This window comes from Limulus polyphemus, unplaced genomic scaffold (assembly GCF_000517525.1).
Source record: "Limulus polyphemus unplaced genomic scaffold, Limulus_polyphemus-2.1.2 Scaffold394, whole genome shotgun sequence".
NCBI classification, from domain to species: Eukaryota; Metazoa; Arthropoda; class Merostomata; order Xiphosura; family Limulidae; genus Limulus; species Limulus polyphemus.
This window is the reverse complement of record NW_013666004.1, coordinates 431,170-449,638: the sequence shown is the minus strand read 5'-3', so window position 1 is coordinate 449,638 and position 18,469 is coordinate 431,170. Positions and strand designations below refer to the sequence as shown.

Sequence of the window (18,469 nt, the reverse complement as noted above, 5' to 3'; positions counted from 1 at the left end):
AAAACAGTATTCGTATGTTTTATTATAGATTCTCAGTCAAATTATATCCGGAAGAGTGACCTTTGAAGTCACAAAAAAAATAGAAAAGTGTATTATTCTATTGGTTTGTTGTCCCTTCTATTCGATATATATATATATATCCTTCTTTGTCTCAATATCATTTTATTTTTCATTTATCTAATTGTTGAAATGTTTTCATTATTACTCCGTCCATCTCTCTCTCTCTCGCTCTTCGTGATCTTATTTGTTTTTGTTTTTTCACTTAACCAAGTACGGTACAAACCTGCAGTTCTTTGTTCCCGCAAAGAAGATATAGTAGCTAATGCTGCCGGATCTGTGGTTGTTCCAGGAGGGAGGTGTGTTCCGGCAAAAGATGACCACATATGAGGAGGAGCTGCCGGGCCCCAGGGAAAAGCTGCGGCATACGGGTGGTACATACTGTAGCCAGCGGCTCGAGCGAACTCTGCTGCTGCCCGTTCTGCTGCTCGGTTTCGTAAGATTCGGTTAATGGAACTCACACTTGGTGCAGTGTTATTGGTGCAAACTCCTAAAGATTAAAATACAATAAAATAAGGTTTACCACACTTGGTGCAGGGTTATCGGTATCAACTCCTAAAGATCAAAATACAACAAAATAAGGTTTACCACACTTGGTGCAGTGTTATTGGTATAAACTCCTAAAGATCGAAATACGATAAAATAAGGTTTACCACACTTGGTGCAGTGTTATTGGTATAAACTCCTTAAGATCAAAATACAATAGAATAAGGATTATCACGTGCCCTGTGACAATCAAGTGCTATATTCTTCAATAAACATTTTACCTTAGCAGACTTATTGTGGTTATATTTCTTAACTTTCAAGGGCTAATGACATAATGATAGATACATGGTAATTATTATACGTGCAGAGTATTATCCTGATCTAGTAAATAATTAACACAATGAAACAGAAAATCTAGAGTGTATTTTTTAATAGCCCTGACTTGAATTACATTTACACCATGTAAACAAAATAATGAACAATACAACTTAACACTATATTAATGTAACAGCCTAATGTATTCTATCTGTTCCATGAATGTGTTGCTTAAATTGAAGCGTTATTGGCCCCTGATGAGAGGGTGAAAGTTTACACGAACAAACGAGATTAATAACTGCGTGTTTTCTTATTATTTCGTTTTCTTTCGTGCAGGGATTTTTTAACGATACGCTGCTTGTCCATGGCTTAATAAAATGTCAATGGGCAATTTCTGTTAAATCTTATTGTGATAACACGTAATGTAACGAGCTTGTCAGCTGTAATCATTAGGCTGTCAGATGGCTTGGAAACCCGAGGGCTGTTTCTAAACAAACTCGTTTGTTATGTACAAAATGATTTGGGAAATAAATTTTTAATTGTACCCTTATCGATACACTTTGCTGTAGCATGCAAGTTTTTAAAGAGGAATATATAAATATAAATTATATATTTCTGTTTCCACGACTTTTGCAGGTCGATGGAAGCAAACACCCTCTGTAGTTGTTTTTAAATATTTTCCATGTCCAAGGGGCGTCCCCTGTCATTTGATGCATGTGGTTTTGTACCCTAAGCAACGTGATAGATTGCTTCTTGTTCTATAGTAAACATATTCTGTTGGACACTGTGTCGTTTTTTTCTGATCCGTAAACTTAGGCCATCCGGATAAAGAAGTGGATGTTTAAAGTTACGGGAGCTTCGGCTGGCGTTTAACTCTAAATTATAAATGATATGTTCTGTACAAAACGTCGTTTCACACATTCAAGTTTGTTCCTATAAGTACATCACATCAGAATGGAATTATTTAGACCGCGAAAAAAAAAATCGACTTTTAACGACTGCCGTGATAAGTTCCGCCTCTGTCGTTGTCCACATTGGCGAACATGTAGTATTTAATATTCAATCGCATTTGTCATTATCATTCTCAGTCGCTCTCTCGCTTCGTTCTGTTTCTTTTGTTTGAAAAAAAACAACAAACAAACGTGGGAAACAACAGGAGATATATGAGCCAAAGTTACAAATTCATTATTTTTCTCTTTTACTGGAGGACGAGTTAATTTCGTCAAGTAGGTAAAAAACAAAAAGAATTTATCAACCGGAGAAACTGTTTATATCTATGGTCTTGATTTTAAGTTTTGTTTAGGTAATGAGCCAGAACATTTTTCCTTTAATACTTTATAACATAGGTTGTAATCCAATATTTGTAAGCGAGTTGAAAATAAAATTTAATTAAAGTCGTTTCGTTACAAAAACAAACTCATCATTTGACAAGTAATTAAAATATTGATTGATATGTACGCGTTTAAAATAAAATTAGCCAATGTATTTTTAAATGATAATTTTCTTCTCTCAGACATGAAGTAGAACTGAAAGAATAAACATGACAGTTAATACAACGAACATGGATTTAAGATCTATCACAAACATTTAAGACCATCAAGCATAAGATCCACTAGCAACATTAAGGATCATCTAACACACATACGTTTAATATCCACTAGCAACATTAAGGATCATCTAAAACACATACGTTTAAGATCCACTATCAACATTAAGGATCTTCCAACACACATGTTTAAGATCCACTACCAACATTAAGGATCTTCCAACACACATGGATAAGATCCACTACCAACATTAAGGATCTTCCAACACACATGTTTAAGATCCACTACCAACATTAAGGATCATCTAACACACATACGTTTAAGATCCACTAGCAACATTAAGGATCATCTAACACACATACGTTTAAGATCCACTAGCAACATTAAGGATCATCTAAAACACATACGTTTAAGATCCACTATCAACATTAAGGATCTTCCAACACACATGGATAAGATCCACTACCAACATTAAGGATCTTCCAACACACATGTTTAAGATCCACTACCAACATTAAGGATCCTCCAACACGCATGTTTAAGATCCACTAGCAACATTAAGGATCATCTAACACACATACGTTTAAGATCCACTATCAACATTAAGGATCTCCCAACACACATGGATAAGATCCACTACCAACATTAAGGATCATCCAACACACATGTTTAAGATCCACTAGCAACATTAAAGATCATCTAACATACATACGTTTAAGATCCACTAGCAACATTAAGGATCTCCCAACACACGTGTATAAGATCCACTATCAACATTAAGGATCTTCCAACACACATGGATAAGATCCACTATCAACATTAAGGATCTTCCAACACACGTGTATAAGATCCACTATCAACATTAAGGATCTTCCAACACACATGGATAAGATCCACTACCAACATTAAGGATCTTCCAACACACATGTTTAAGATCCACTACCAACATTAAGGATCATCCAACACACACACACACACACACACACGAATATTGAACTTTCCTATTGTTTTTACTAACTTGAGCTTTTACACTGTTATAAAGATAAAGATTATTTTCACTTTGTACAAATTGTACGTGTTCAACAGGTAAAACATAATTTTTATAGCTATTTTATCGATAAATCCTGGTTAAAGAAACCCTTATTGTTTGAGGTAGGCCAACTGCAAAGTGTGCAAAACCTTTAAATAACGTTGCAGATGTTGTATTCTAAAACTTCTGATATCAGAAGTGATTTTAACATTTTCAAAGATAGAGATTTCTTCCATTTACTGCACAAAAAAAGAAAAACACATTTGTTTTTAATACTGCTGCAATTCATCTTAGCATTGAACATGACTGTGATTTACAAACTGCCGCCTACCTTCTCGACTAATTTCGTGAGATATTCTAGGTCTGAACAGTGTATTTCAATTCAGTTCAACGCATGCTACCATAGTTACTTAGATATTCAGTTATTAAAACAAGTGTTTATAAATATTATTATATCACGTTATTTTCATTAATGTCCGTGAGTTATTGATAAGTTAGCGGGCTTACAAAGATAGAATCCGGGATTCGATTCCTAGTGGTGGACAACGCTTGATTGAGTACATTATATTAAGACGATTTTAAAGGCTCATAATGTTGTTACCGTCCATGTTACCACGTCTGACGACAGTACATCATTAAAATTTTCCTATAGCATAGTTTTCATTGCAAAAGTCTCAATAATCTGTCAAGTCCAAAGCACATCCCTCCCCCTAGCTCGCTTTCCATAAGCTATCTAATGTAAAAATATGTATGTTATTAGCGCCCATATGAACAGTTCAACGACATAGAAACTTATATGCGCTGCATTCGGCTATTTGACCGATATATCTTTGCATAGAATATCAAGAATACCTCTTTCATTCTCCAGCTGCTTGAAGTATGCGACGATTGAATGGATACGTCGTAGAAGTAACTTATGTATACACATGATGACCTGTGTCGCATTTACAAGAGAATATATTTCTTTATTATGTTGGGTACTGTTACTTGTGGAATGTAGACGGCTTTTGCCACTGACCTTAGAGTTTGTGAACTCTTACCCATTACAAGACGCCGCACTTTGCGTATCTTGGGTGAGGCACGGTTTGTTGCACTTCTCTTTCTGGATGTTCCTCAACCTGACCCATATTCCTTTGTTTTCTAATGCCATTTAGTACAAGGGATATACCCGTCTTGGAAATTCTAAATCTTCGATCGGAACCCATTCTTATGATCTGAATATACGAATATTTTGTGTCAGAAAGGGTTTTTACACACTCTTCCCAAATGTGATCTGTTTTTGGTAGCATCTCACTACCTACGTATCGCCGACCAATAAAAAGAAATGTAAAATATTTTTGGTAGCATACACTACCTACGTAACGCCAACTAATGTAAAGAATGTGATCTGTTTTTGGTAGCATCACACTACCTACGTATCGCCGACCAATAAAAAGAAATGTGATCTATTTTTGGTTGCATACACTACCTACGTAACGCCAACTAATGTAAAAAATGTGATCTGTTTTTGGTAGCATCACACTACCTACGTATCGCCAACCAATAAAAAGAAATGTGATCTGTTTTTGTTAGCATCACACTACCTACGTATCGCCGACCAATAAAAAGAAATGTGATCTATTTTCGGTAGCATCACACTACCTACGTAACGCCAACTAATATTAAAAATGCAGTTCAAATTCATTCTGTTCCAACGTGACTTTCTATCGGCTACAGTTGTCATGAGATTTGCTTATTTGCATAATCAAAATCGTATTAATATAACACATTCGGATCTGTATACTCTTGTTTCATGACCCGTAATTCGGAAGAGGTGACTAACTACATGGAACCAATTTATAATTCATTGTCTGTTAATTTCGATTAAAATACGGCTTTGACATAGTTAGAATGGTAACCGTAAGGATGATAGTAACTGATTTTTAACACCTAACACCAAGTCAGTATGCTGTAAAGCTGTAAATCTGTCCCTTTGAAACACAAGTAATACAGAGAGACATCAACAAAAATGGCAGTACACAATTTAGACTGACTCAACATTAAAAGTACCTTTAGAAAGTCTAAACGATCTGATTGGTGCGTCCTGGTCAACTGCGGGGCAGAGCAGGTTTTCTCGACTGGAAGCTAGACTTATGAAGACAGTTTCTGACTGTTTATTCCCAAAAAAACCACTACTGTCATGAAATCTATACTGAGTCTATGGCTAGTGGATTTGCGATTCTTACAGATCACGTTGTGCAGATATGAATCATTTTATGGCGTAGTTCTCTTCCCATGACCTTGTCCAACTGTTTATTGTAATGCTGGCCATCTAATGATGTGCCTACAGCTTTTTCTTTGAAGACCCGGGTTCACTGAAATAGGCTTCTACTTTTTTCTGTGTGTGTGTTCAATTTCCAAAAGTTAAACGGCTATCCGCCATCAACAAGTAACTCTGACACATGATTATTGAAACCAAAACCGCAAGCTAACAAACCTGAAGTCGAAACATTACTAACGATTCATGGCTTTTTGTAGTTGTTTTTTAATGTGTACGTTTATGTTTTCTTATTGCAAAGCCACATCGGGCTATCTGCTATGTCCATCGAGGGGAATCGAACCCCTGATTTTTAGCACTGTAAATCCGAAGATTTGCTGCTGTCCCATCGGGGACTGCTTTTTAATGTAATTTTATATGTTATTAAATACTTATCATCAGGAAGTTTAATTTACGTTATTCACATATTTCGTAGGGTTACTTACGAGTTCTTGTAACAATAATGAAGGTCTAACTAAATGTTTTATGCCACGTCCCCTTTTTCAGTGGCACAGCTGTAAGGTTGAGGGCTTATAAAGCTAAAATTCTAGGTTAAATAGACACACTATAGATAACCCATTGTGCAACAGTTTTGCGTTTAAATAATAACAAATATACGGTTATATAATATATTGTTAAAGATATATTTGGTAAGCAATAAATGTTTAAATGTGCTTAATTACATTTCATTTGTATAGTTAACTTACAAGCATGTTTTAGGTTTCCGAGCTTTATACTACTTTGTCCTCTAAAGTAGCATTTTTTGAAAACGAAAATAACAGACAGCCCCCAATTATGAAAGCATATACCGAAAAGAATTAATATTCATTACACCAATATTATCATTGGACGACGAGGTGGAGGCTGTAGTTAGTTGCTCTATAACTTCGTTAATGACCGGAAATACGCATTTTTTTTCGCCATCAGCAGTAATATTTCACATCAACACGAGATAATTGTAAAGCATTTTCTCCACAAATCATTAGTAATTTTTATTTGTTGAGCGGATATGCCCTCTGGGGTTAATTTTCCTTGTTACCGCTTCAGTTGGCGCGCGATCATAGATCTTATATGCTAAAGCAGGTGTATTACTTCATCATATATCTTGAACGCAAACGTAAGTCTACCATTGTTTTGTAACTGTCTTTTATAAGGTGAATGAAACGATGCACTTTTTCATTGATTACTGCGCTGTATTATTATTTTTTGTTTTATGCAGAGCACAACTTGAACCGGAAATAACAAAACATCTTCGAAATGCTATCTCTAAAGCACATGTTCTCATACAGGCATTTTACAAACACGTTTCTACAAAGAATATCTCGAGACGCTAGGGAGATGATGCGCAACATAGTCAAGAAGACACGCGATCGGCGCGTGCAATACTACAATACTTTTTAGCTGCTCATGAACAAAGAATTGTTTTCAAACTATTAAAGTTAAAGTCACAATACAGCTAAGCATTTTGTCACAAAGAACTTAAAATTTATCTTAAAATAAATTAACTATTTCTTTTAGTGGGGCGCAATAATTTCAGTTGTTTACCCCACCATTTTTAGGACAAATTCACGCCATAAATAATGAAATTCATAAAGCATAGAACTTGTCATATTCACAATAAATCGATTAAACAGCTATAAGAAACGAGCAAGATTTTTCAGTGAGCATGAGACCCTTTCCTCAAAGAATATAAATATAATAAAATCTTTCGAAGTTTCTCTTGAAAAGTGACTTGATATGTTCATTTTCTTTTCGTATGTTCTAACATTCCAGGACCCCCGAACATATTTTACATTTAATCGAGTACACGTGTATAATGACACTTCCAGAAACTTGTACCATAATATTTTACTTGTATAAACTGGAATTCAAGTGTTGAAGGGAAAATACAGATACATCTCTGACTTTTGGAAACTTTTATCTCAGTTTATTGACATGTAGGCGGTTTAGATTTTGAGACTGAATGAAACTTTGTTTATCTCAAACGACCAGGTCAGAGGACCCTAAGGTTCAGGGTCAAGTGACCTTCAAGACCCTCTGTCTGAACGCGTTGACATCAAAGTGAATTTCTAAAATTTTTGTCTCAACATTCTGACATGTTCCTAGTTTCAACGTAATGTGTCATGAATTCTAAATTAACAAAATACATTATTCATTATAGAATAATTCCTAAGCCTCAAACAATACGATTAATATATGAAAACCTGCAACTCAACCTAAGAGAAGCAACGAACAGTATTTACTATTCTAAAACCCCATGTATATAGTCCTAACAAGAAACCCTGTTGCTATGTTATTCGCCATTTCACCAACCGAACTTAAAGAAGAGTAATAATAAATATGATACTTTTATAATTCGCTTTATATTTCAGTTAAGCAAGTTTAGCGCCGGTAATGCAAGTAGTCTAATGCAGAGGATGCCACTGTAATCTATTTTACACATACTTTAATTTTGCTAATCCAATCCAGAAAACAGTACCCCGACTTTACGTTTAACACAGTTAATCCACTAGGTACGTCAAGAATTATGCTTCTAAAAAAATACATCCAATTTTTAAGATAAATAATGCTTCTTCCATTCATGTAAGAAAATGTTGATCCAGCGCATGATCCGAGTTTCGGATATAGTTTTATCTATTGTAAACTTATTAATTACTATTAGATATGATCTATTTAAAAATCAACTAAGTCTAATTATTCAGCAATGTATTTTTATCAAGTACGTGGTAAAAATTAACTAGTAAATAAATCATTTCTGAGCACCCCCCCCCCAAGTGGCACAGCAGTAAGTCTGCAGATTATGACGCTAAAACCCGGGTTTCGATACCCGTGGTGGGCATAACACAGATAGCCCATTGTGTAGCTTTGTGCTTAACTACAAACAACCAAACTGACCAGCACAATTTTACAAAGATTAAAAAACCCAGTGCTTAATTACTAATGACGAAAACGAGCATTCAAAGAGCTCAAAGTGTATGACACAAGAAAATAAAATTGGCCTAACATAAAATTACTTGTCACAAATCTTTAAACTACTGTCGAAAACACTGTTAGGCTATGTAGAGAAGACAACAGTTGTTTCCCACGTTAAATGAATGTGTGTGTCTGTTCGTTTGCACAAAGGTTATCTGCTATCATCGCCCTAATAGTAACACACTACATAGAAAAGGCAGCCAGCCAACATCATTCATTGCTAGTTTTTCAGGCTAATCTTATCAGGTGAATAGTGGGATAATAGTCACTATTATAATTTACTCACGTCCCAATGTACCAAACGCGGTTTTTTTTTTACAGTAAAGGGACGCGAACTCTGAAACTTCAGGTAAGCAGTCAGGCACGTTAATCAGTGGGCCCACGCATACTTCACGAAACAACTTATTACCATATTTAGCAGTATTCAATGGAACCCGATACAATCGACAGGTTTTCAGAAGCTTTTATTTTACTTGGGATATTAGAAAGGCTCATCGCCAATTTTCAAATATGTCGTACATGACTTGTACTTTATAAAAACGATTCATAAAACGCCTTATTATTAGTTGCAAAGAGACATACATTAACAATATAATTCAGCATGTTAGATCATGTGATGCTCGTTGGTTGAGTTGCTGTAATATGAAACTCTGGTATTAAGTCATATTCATGATTTAATTGATGGACAAGTACTTTTAAATATTTTCGCTTAAGAGTTTCTTTATGTTACACTTCCAGAAACATTGTGTTTTCATTGTTCTATTTTTAATTTGACAATGCTATGTCATTTGATTTTTTTTATTTTTGCTTATTGATTATCAGTACAATTTAAAACTTCTACAAGCCAAGCAAGAAATTTTTAATTATGGTGTTCTTTTGACTAATCACCATCTAGCGGCGACTCTGAGAAGACATTAAGCTTTTTCATAGCATCACCAGTCACCATTAAAGGTAAGGATTAGTGGCTATGAGTTGCAGGAATACTAGCCTCTGGGTATGTAAATTATTTCACCTATCGAACGAAGCAATTGACTAATAACAGGATGTCGTTGCTAAATGAGTTGAGCTTGTAAGCAGAATGACAGATTTTCTTGAACAACGATCCCTAGTGTTACGTAGAGCCAGACGAAACTTCAGATTCACAATCTATCATGATTTAATTATCATTCTTGCTGCTCGTGATTACGTGGTTCAAGTAAGGTGCCTCGAGCACTCTGGACTTGTATACAATGAAACTGCGAGGCACGACGTCAGCACATTGAAAAGACAACCTTATTTTTTTTAGCAAATCAACCATGCGCTAATTGCAGTTTCTGCGTCAGCTCAAGCCGACAAATGTAGATTACGACGGACTTACCAAGATGATAAAAAATATAGATTTTCACTGCCATTAATCTGGTTTGATTCAACAGCAGACTCTAGATATGAATCAAGAGGAGCTTTGCCACAGCTTTAAGCGCTTTTTTTTAACCTGTACGAAATAACTATCGCTTCATGATTAGTTATACCCTTTGACGATATTCTGACACAATCAAGGTATTATTTTGAATGAACATTTTTACTTAATGTCAATGAATTCAAGCACCTTTTGAATTCTTGCTTGAATGGAAAGCACATCATATAGAAGTTGTATCACCTATTTTATGTTTTCATAACTTTTTCTCGGCCTGGATCTCATTGCATTACGTATACTGGTGTAACAATTGTCTTAATAAAAAGTATATCAATTGCTGATCATTTTACTCACCATCGCTACCCATTTCCGGCTCACCTGCCAGTTAAATTTTGTCTTAGTAGAAAAAAAAAAGAAAATGGCTACTCTTCCGCTTTGTTTTTTACATAATGTTCAACAAGTCTCGATAGTTGTGCACCCTACTAGAAAATTATTCCTATACTGACTCATTCCGCGGCAGGTGCCTCGTGTCTTTAGGCGCCATGTCTGTCTTGTACCAAACAATTCAAGAAAATGCTTACACGGGACCGGAAATCTATAGCTTGTGTAATCACGTCCGCCACGAGGCTGTGACATGCTTACTCGAGCTAAGAAAACAACTATCCCAGATCTTGTTAATAGACTACATGTCTATCGCTTTACCTTGACAAATTCCATGTCGTAACGTAGGTAAGCTTGCTTTTAACACTACTGCTTCGTAAGAAGTGTTGCATAAGAAGCTGGAGGAAGCAAGCAATCCACGTGCCCTAAATAAACCACCTATAATATGATCTTTTCTTTCAGCCCATTATAGTGTGAAAATCTTCTTTAGAACATATAAAGTAGGTATATAAAGATGGTGATCATATTTATTTGTTATATACATATATATAGCGCAAGAGCATTTTGACAGAATTACATATTAATTCATTCTTATCTTAGAATATTTTCCTAATTATTAGATATTTCGGTTTTGCATTAACTCGGTGGTATTTTCTTGTGGTATTATATTTTTACTCAATAATACTGCTTGATACATTTCAAATACTGATTACTCTTCAATGTCACGTATGATATTTAGTGTTGAGCAGCAATTATATTGTTTGTAATTATTTAAGATTAAGTGATTAGGTGACTGACATTGATCACAACATACTTGAGTTATTACACACAACATATTTGGTTTATGACACACAATGTACTTGAGTTATGACATCGACGAAGTTCGATACGAGGGACAGTGATAAAGAAAGCTTAGTCAATAAATACGTATCATATAAGGCTGATGCTTAAATTTATCATAACGATGTCTCGACAATATTCTATACTGCCGATAACATGAAAGTTATATATGTATATCTTAATGAATACAATTATAAGAAATTGTTTGCGTATTTTGATATGTCAAACTAAAACGCATTAATTTTCTACATTTATATATATGTATGTAATATGCTGCCAACGGCCACACCCGTGGAAAGTTAGTTGGGTATATTTGGTAAAACTAGATTGACTTTTTTTTATGGTAACAGGTAATTATACAAGGATAAGTTGCTTGACCTCGAGGCTTTTTTGTTCTATATATTCTTTCACCACGCCCCCAAAGGATAAGATGATATTATCTTTAGGTGCGCTTAAACAGGCTGTAGATAAATATTTCAGTGAACTTGAGAAAATACGAAATGTGAAGCATTTATACCAACACCCACTTGCTTTACGGAGCCATCTTGTTTTTTGGATTGAGGTGCCATAGCTGTTATCATATAATAAATGAAAATAGAAGAAGTTAACCAAGTGATTACCTAAAGAAGCGTGCAGTGTTAATGGCAGAGGTTAATTGTGTGTTAAGGGGCACGTGGGCCCGCAAATTGGAGAAAATTGGCAGTTTAAAGAGAGGAAGTTAGCAGGGGTCGGGCGTCAACCGAGGGTAGCTCACCGTGAATCGGCTTACAGACCTGTGGGATTCCTTGAGAGTCTCACAAAAAAGGATGGAAGTACGCATCGTTACAGTCGGAATGGTTTACTGAAGAATTTGACCGTTACGTTGAGAACTTTAAATATACGTGTGTGTTTAAAAACATTCTGAAAAAGTCGTAATCAACATTTAAGCTGTTTCCTGTATGTAAAGAGTTAAGAAGAGCAAATCGACTTACTTTTCTGTTTCCTGCAAAATCTTTATAAAAGAAAAAGAAACAAGATGCTCTATGAGAGCGCATTGCCTGTAAGAATGCTTTAATTTTCCCTACTTCAATTGGCTGTAAGAATGCTTTAATTTTCCCTACTTCAATTGCCTGTAAGAATGCTTTAATTTTCCCTACTTCAATTACCTGCAAGAATGTTTTAATTTTCTCTACTTCAATTGCCTGTAAGAATGCTTTAATTTTCCCTACTTCAATTGCCTGTAAGAATGCTTTAATTTTCCCTACTTCAATTGCCTGTAAAAATGCCTTAATTTTCTCTACTTCAATTGCCTGTAAGAATGCTTTAATTTTCCCTACTTCAATTGCCTGTAAGAATGCTTTAATTTTCCCTAATTCAATTGCCTGTAAGAATCCTTTAATTTTCCCTACTTCATTTGCCTGTAAGAATACTTTAATTTTCCCTACTTCAATTGCCTGTAAGAATGCTTTGATTTTTCCTACTTCAGTTGCCTGTAAGAATGCTTTAATTTTCTGTACTTCAATTACCTGTAAGAATGCTTTAATTTTTCCTACTTCAATTGCCTGTAAGAATGCTTTAATTTTCCCTACTTCAATTGCCTGTAAGAATGCTTTAATTTTCCCTTCTTCGATGAAAAAACGAGGGAAAATATTTTATATTCGCACAGTTTTTGATTTCCGCTTCTCATCATCGCAGAAAGCGAATTTTCGTTTGACAATCGAAATCAAGTCTCTCGAAAGTATTCTTCAGCTAAGAAATGAAAATATTTCTGTTTGGACTGCTATGCTAATCTGTTAAATCTATAAAAAGTCTTAGAAGTCTGTTAATTTTATGACTGTAAACCTTTGAATCGGCGATGAGGTCGATCCCACCAACTTTTTAATCACATTTTTCTAAACTATTTATTCACCACAACGCCTTGTGGGTCCATGCCTGGTTGGTTAGAGAATCCACAAAAAGGTAATATAAATACCATCAATATTACAATAATTTTCACTGATTGCTGTACCTAGAAAATGAGTTATTTCACTTAACATTTTAGTCACTTTTATACAGCTGCCAAAAACATAAACATACTTAATATGTAAACCTCATTAGCAGTATGATAACAGGATACTGTCCACTAAAAATGCTGACACAACTAGCATTATGATAACTCAATACTGTGTATTAAGAATGCTGACGTAATAGGCATTGTTAAAATCTCAATACTGTGTATTAAGAATGCTGACATAACTGGCATTATGATGATTCAATACTCTGCATTGAGACTCCTGGGGTAAATAGTGAAAACTGAATACTGTGTATTAAGTTTGTTGACGTAAATAGTGAATATTGTGTATTAAGACTGCCATCGGCTAGCTGAATATCCTTTGAAAAGTTTGTTCATTGATGTTTATATACATTTTTTATTAACATTAGCCCAGAAATGTTGTTTAAGTTATCTATCACACAGTTAGATCTTAGTGGAGCTACCTGAGAAAGTTTACACCTATCCAATTAACTGCGAAGTGCATATGCTTAGTATTGATTAGCTTTAACACCTACTTGTTCAGATAACGTTTTGATTGGTGTTCAATACAAATCAGATAGTGTTAAAAAGATAGAGATCTATGAAGTGCTCTAATCAAGAGATTCGAGATTAAAATATCAACTAGCAGGAGGCTTCAGTTGGAGAGAAGCCCATTAGAGGGAGGGCCAGTTCCCATGTTTGATAAGGGTTTTTAATCAAAGTCATGTTAAACCCCATCAGACTAACTAGATACCCTAACTTTTTGGGGATTAATCCAAATGACGAGAATACCGATACTTGCTTAATATGATAGTTTCTAAGATATTTAACCGCTTAGTAAGCTATTACACATACAATGAAAAATTTCGAAAAGAAGAAAAAACTATAATTGAATTGTAAAAGTGATGAAACGTAAAAGAATTAGAGTTAATGAAAGAATAATTTTCATATAAAACTCACAGCTGTTAATTGGATAATATGTTTCTAAAACAAAGGTTGAGTCTCTAGCTCTTTGAAAATAGATATATTAGTATTTCCCTTGCTTGACGTCCGATTGATTGGACTCACTTAAAATTGAATTTATGGAGACAGCTGTTGAAGAGGCTTGATTAAGATATGGTGGCAAGACGTTCGAGAAGGTGGGCACAAAGCAACATATTTCACTTCCAAACGAACGTTAATGATGGCATCCCGTGAAGCTGCTTACTGTTTTTAAACCACGAGAAAAGCGGGTTGAATTTAACCTAGGGAAAACTTGAATGTTGTTAGAAAGTCTGAAGAAAAAGCCCTCGATATGATACCAAACATTCACATTTGTTTACTTTCATTGCAGAGTGAGAAATTGTCTCCAATGTCACAAACTGTTTTACCTTTCCACATTGTAAGTGAGAATTATATAACACACTGATTCTAACTACATATTTTAAGTACTTCAGACAACCACTAATCTCCAGAAGGACATACTTCTACGAACATTACACATGATTGTTTTACATCATTCAATCCAAGACCCTTATGTTTTAACCTGCTAAACAAAAGTGGCAAATTTTGTAAGAATAAATTACTAAATTTTGATGTTGTATGTTGTTTCTGTACTGACTAAACTGAAAAGAATATTGTTACTTTCAGATATTTTATAGTTGTTTCTGAACAGCTTAGGACTGACTAAACTGACAATAATATTGTTACTTTCGGATATTTTTAAGTTATTTCGTACTGCCTAGGACTAAACTGTTACTTACTTTCGGATATAAGACGTTCTCTGATTTCCCATGCAAAAATCGTGGGATTCTCTCGCTTGTATTGTTCGATTTTAGCCACTACGGTAGGGGTCGCTACTTTCGGTTTACTTCCTCCTATGACACCTGGACGAAGAGACCCTGTTTCGTAGTATCGTCCTGTCACAAGAAAGATGTAGAAGACACTTACTAGTCAGAAGCTTTCATTTTTATTATCACAGAGCCGATCAGATAGGCTGAAAAGCTTACAAATTAAAGATATATACAAGAACGAAGTAATTTGGCATTCTGGAAATCCACCAGGGTTAATTTCAGATCTTTATCATTGTTTTAGTCATACGTGTTCAAGACATTCATGGACATTTGTCGTGAACAAAAAAGTTCCTTTTCCTTCAAATGAGTCAGCTAAGTACTAATTACTGTAAAGAATCTTGTCCCAAATAAATATTTGGTATTTAGTGTTGAAATTCTATTATATCAATGATAGTATTGATAGATTGTTTAGGCAGTGTATTCATGATGAAACTTTGTAGAATGGACGGCAACTGTCTGTTGTAGAAACACAAATGTAGAAGACGATATTTCGAAAGTCTTCCGTCACCAGAAGATGAAAGGCGGAAGACTTTCGAAACGTCGACCACTACGCTTGTGTCTCTACAACAGACAGTTGTCGTCCATTCTACAAAGTTTAATCATCAATAACAACACTTTTTTTAAATATTCTTGTTCTACAAGCCCATTGTTGTACAAAGTTCATGTTAATTCTAGAACAATCTTAATTCACGATGCTTCCTGAATGGGAAGTTTCTTTGAGAGAAAATATAATTGAAGCCTTAACTCATTAATAATTTATTTAGTTAAGGTTTCGGTTTCTGTAATTATAAGCTTGTTATTGTTTCTTTGTCGATTAACCATTTTATTTAAATCTTCTATTTACAATTATACTATGAAAATCTATATAAAATATTATTTCAGCATTATTCTTTAATCGATTCATTAGATAACTTGGTAAGCAAAAATATAAAAACAAAAATGATCGAATTACGTGTCAAGCTTGTTTCCTGTTATTCATCACAAGACAGGTTTGAAAATTATATATACCTACAGCGTTATTTTCGTTGTTTTAATGTGTGAACATTGAAAGAAGGAAAAACACGAATATCCACCCCAAGATCTTGAAAAGCAAGCTGACGATAAGTGGTTACTACAAACCAATTTTGATGATAACTTCTTTTGGAGCAACAATGAATAATAATCATTCTTGCGGAAACATAAGTCAACGCTGTACCTCGAAAATTAGTAGAGGTTGAATGGAAATTTAAAAATATGTATCGTTTCTTTTACAATTGTTCTATCTCTATTAGTTTTGATTAATGTGTACACAAAGTTTGTTTGGTAATTCTGCACTTTTAAACCTTGAGAAATCAGTTGTCTAAAAATTGGGTTTTTAGAAAAGAAAACTCAATAAGGCACCACCTAATTCTAAATTTCTATTTGATCATTTAAAATTTCTAAGATTGTCTTAAATTGGCGCTTACACAGAATAAATACACAATGTGATTGGAAACGTTGAAATATTAGGTCGTCAAGAAATTACTTCGCTTTTTTTAGATGAAAAAAACCCAAACAAATTATATATATATAAAAACATTTATTAAATTAAATAGTCTCCATTCTTATTGATGATGCTTTTCCATCTTACAGTCAGGTTGTTAATGCCCTGATTAAAGAAATCACTTGGCTTTGAAGAAAAAAAACATGTCGATGTCCTCTTTAACACCTTCCATATTTGCATACGTTTTCCAATTAAGATGGTGTTGCAGCGAACGAAAAAGATGGTAATCTCATGGTGCCATATCTGAAGAATATGGTGGGTGGGGGAGAAATTACCAACCCAACTCCATAATATTGTGTTGCGTCAAACGTGCCACATGTGGATGCGCATTGTCGTGGAGAAGAAGAACACCTTTCCGATTGACGAGTGAATGGAGTTTCTGATGAAGGGCTTGATTTAAACGTTTCAGTTGCTGACTATAGATCTCTGCATTGACAGTTCGCTGTGGATTTAGGAGTTCGAAATGAATTACTCCTTTGGTGTCCCACCAAATGCAAAGCATCACTTTCTGCAGATGGAGTCCAGGTTTTGGGGTCGGAAGTGGTTTTTGTCTAGGACTGAGCCATTGTTTTTGGCATTTAATATTCGCATAGAGAATCCGTTTTTCATCACCGGTGACAATTATGTCTAAAAATGGTTCACGCGCATTACGCGCCAGAAGAGACGAAGCAACGTTCACACGTAGGAAACGATGATCATCGGAGAGTTCGTGAGGCACCTAAACACCTTCTTTATGGTGTTTTCCCATATTCCTTAGATGTTTGCGTATTGTTTTATGAGAGACATACAATTTCAGAGCTATTTCACGAGTGTGTTGCCTTGGATTAGACTCAACAAGTGTCTTCAGAGCATCAATATCAATTCCAACATGTCAGCCCTTGCCATCACAGTTTTTAAGGCTAAAGTCACCTGAACAAAATTTGCTGAACCATCGTTGACACTTACAAACGTTCAAAACTTTTATATAAACTTCTTTGATATTCTTTGTGGCTACAGAGGCGTTGTTTTCCTTTTTGTATTCAAACATCATTACATGCTGAATGTGTGTGTTTCGTTGTGTACCATCACTATAAGGGATTAGAGTACGCTAAACTTTACACATTATATAGGCTACATTAACGTGACGTTTAGGCGGTATGTTTAACTATTATATGTGATGTAAGTTGTTGTTGTTGTTTTTTTTGGGGGGGTAATGAAAGTGTTCTAAAACACGACATTAATTTCTTGATGACCTAATACATTAGCTGGGGTTACCTGTTAAGAAATCACGAACTGTGTAAAGGATAATTTCAGATGTTATTCCCGTTCTTTCCTCTGGTATCAAATCCCTAATGACCTCATTAGATACTAATTGTACTAATTGTATATCCTGCTTTGTGAAACGTAATAATTAACTCATTTATATAATTAGGTACTTGTGCTTGAAATTCAAAGCCAAAAGTCTATAAAAAGTGGAAATAACAAGAAAATAATAACGCTGCCTTTACCTAATTATAAAATATTCGTTGACTTTATGTATGTCGTCTTTACAAACTGATATCTTTACGATGCCATTTATTAAATCATGTCCTTACAAAAATATATCTGATCAGTTAAATATACCAGAATTTACTTACCAAATCAAGTGTGTGTGTAACTAGAATATAAATCAATAATTTCCTTGTAAATGCTTGGCATGGCCAAGTGGTTAGGGCGCTCGACTCGAAATCTGCGGGTCACGGGTTCGAATCCCCGTCACAACAAATATGCTCGCCCTTTCAGCCATGTGGGTGTTATAATGTTACGGTCAATCCCACTATTCGTTGGT

General features: G+C 34.8%; 1 protein-coding gene across 2 annotated transcripts in view; it reads right to left on the bottom strand.

Moving 5' to 3' along the window:
• Window positions 1-18,469, bottom strand: part of LOC106457936 (paired box protein Pax-6-like) — a 104,587-nt gene that overhangs the window by 12,975 nt on the left and 73,143 nt on the right. For both annotated transcript variants that reach the window (XM_022384028.1, XM_022384029.1), the window contains exons 4-5: window positions 15,051-15,206; window positions 284-547 (exon numbers count right to left, since the gene is read on the bottom strand). In XM_022384028.1, the coding sequence (XP_022239736.1) occupies window positions 284-547; window positions 15,051-15,206 (420 nt within the window). The remainder of the gene's footprint in view (window positions 1-283; window positions 548-15,050; window positions 15,207-18,469) is intronic.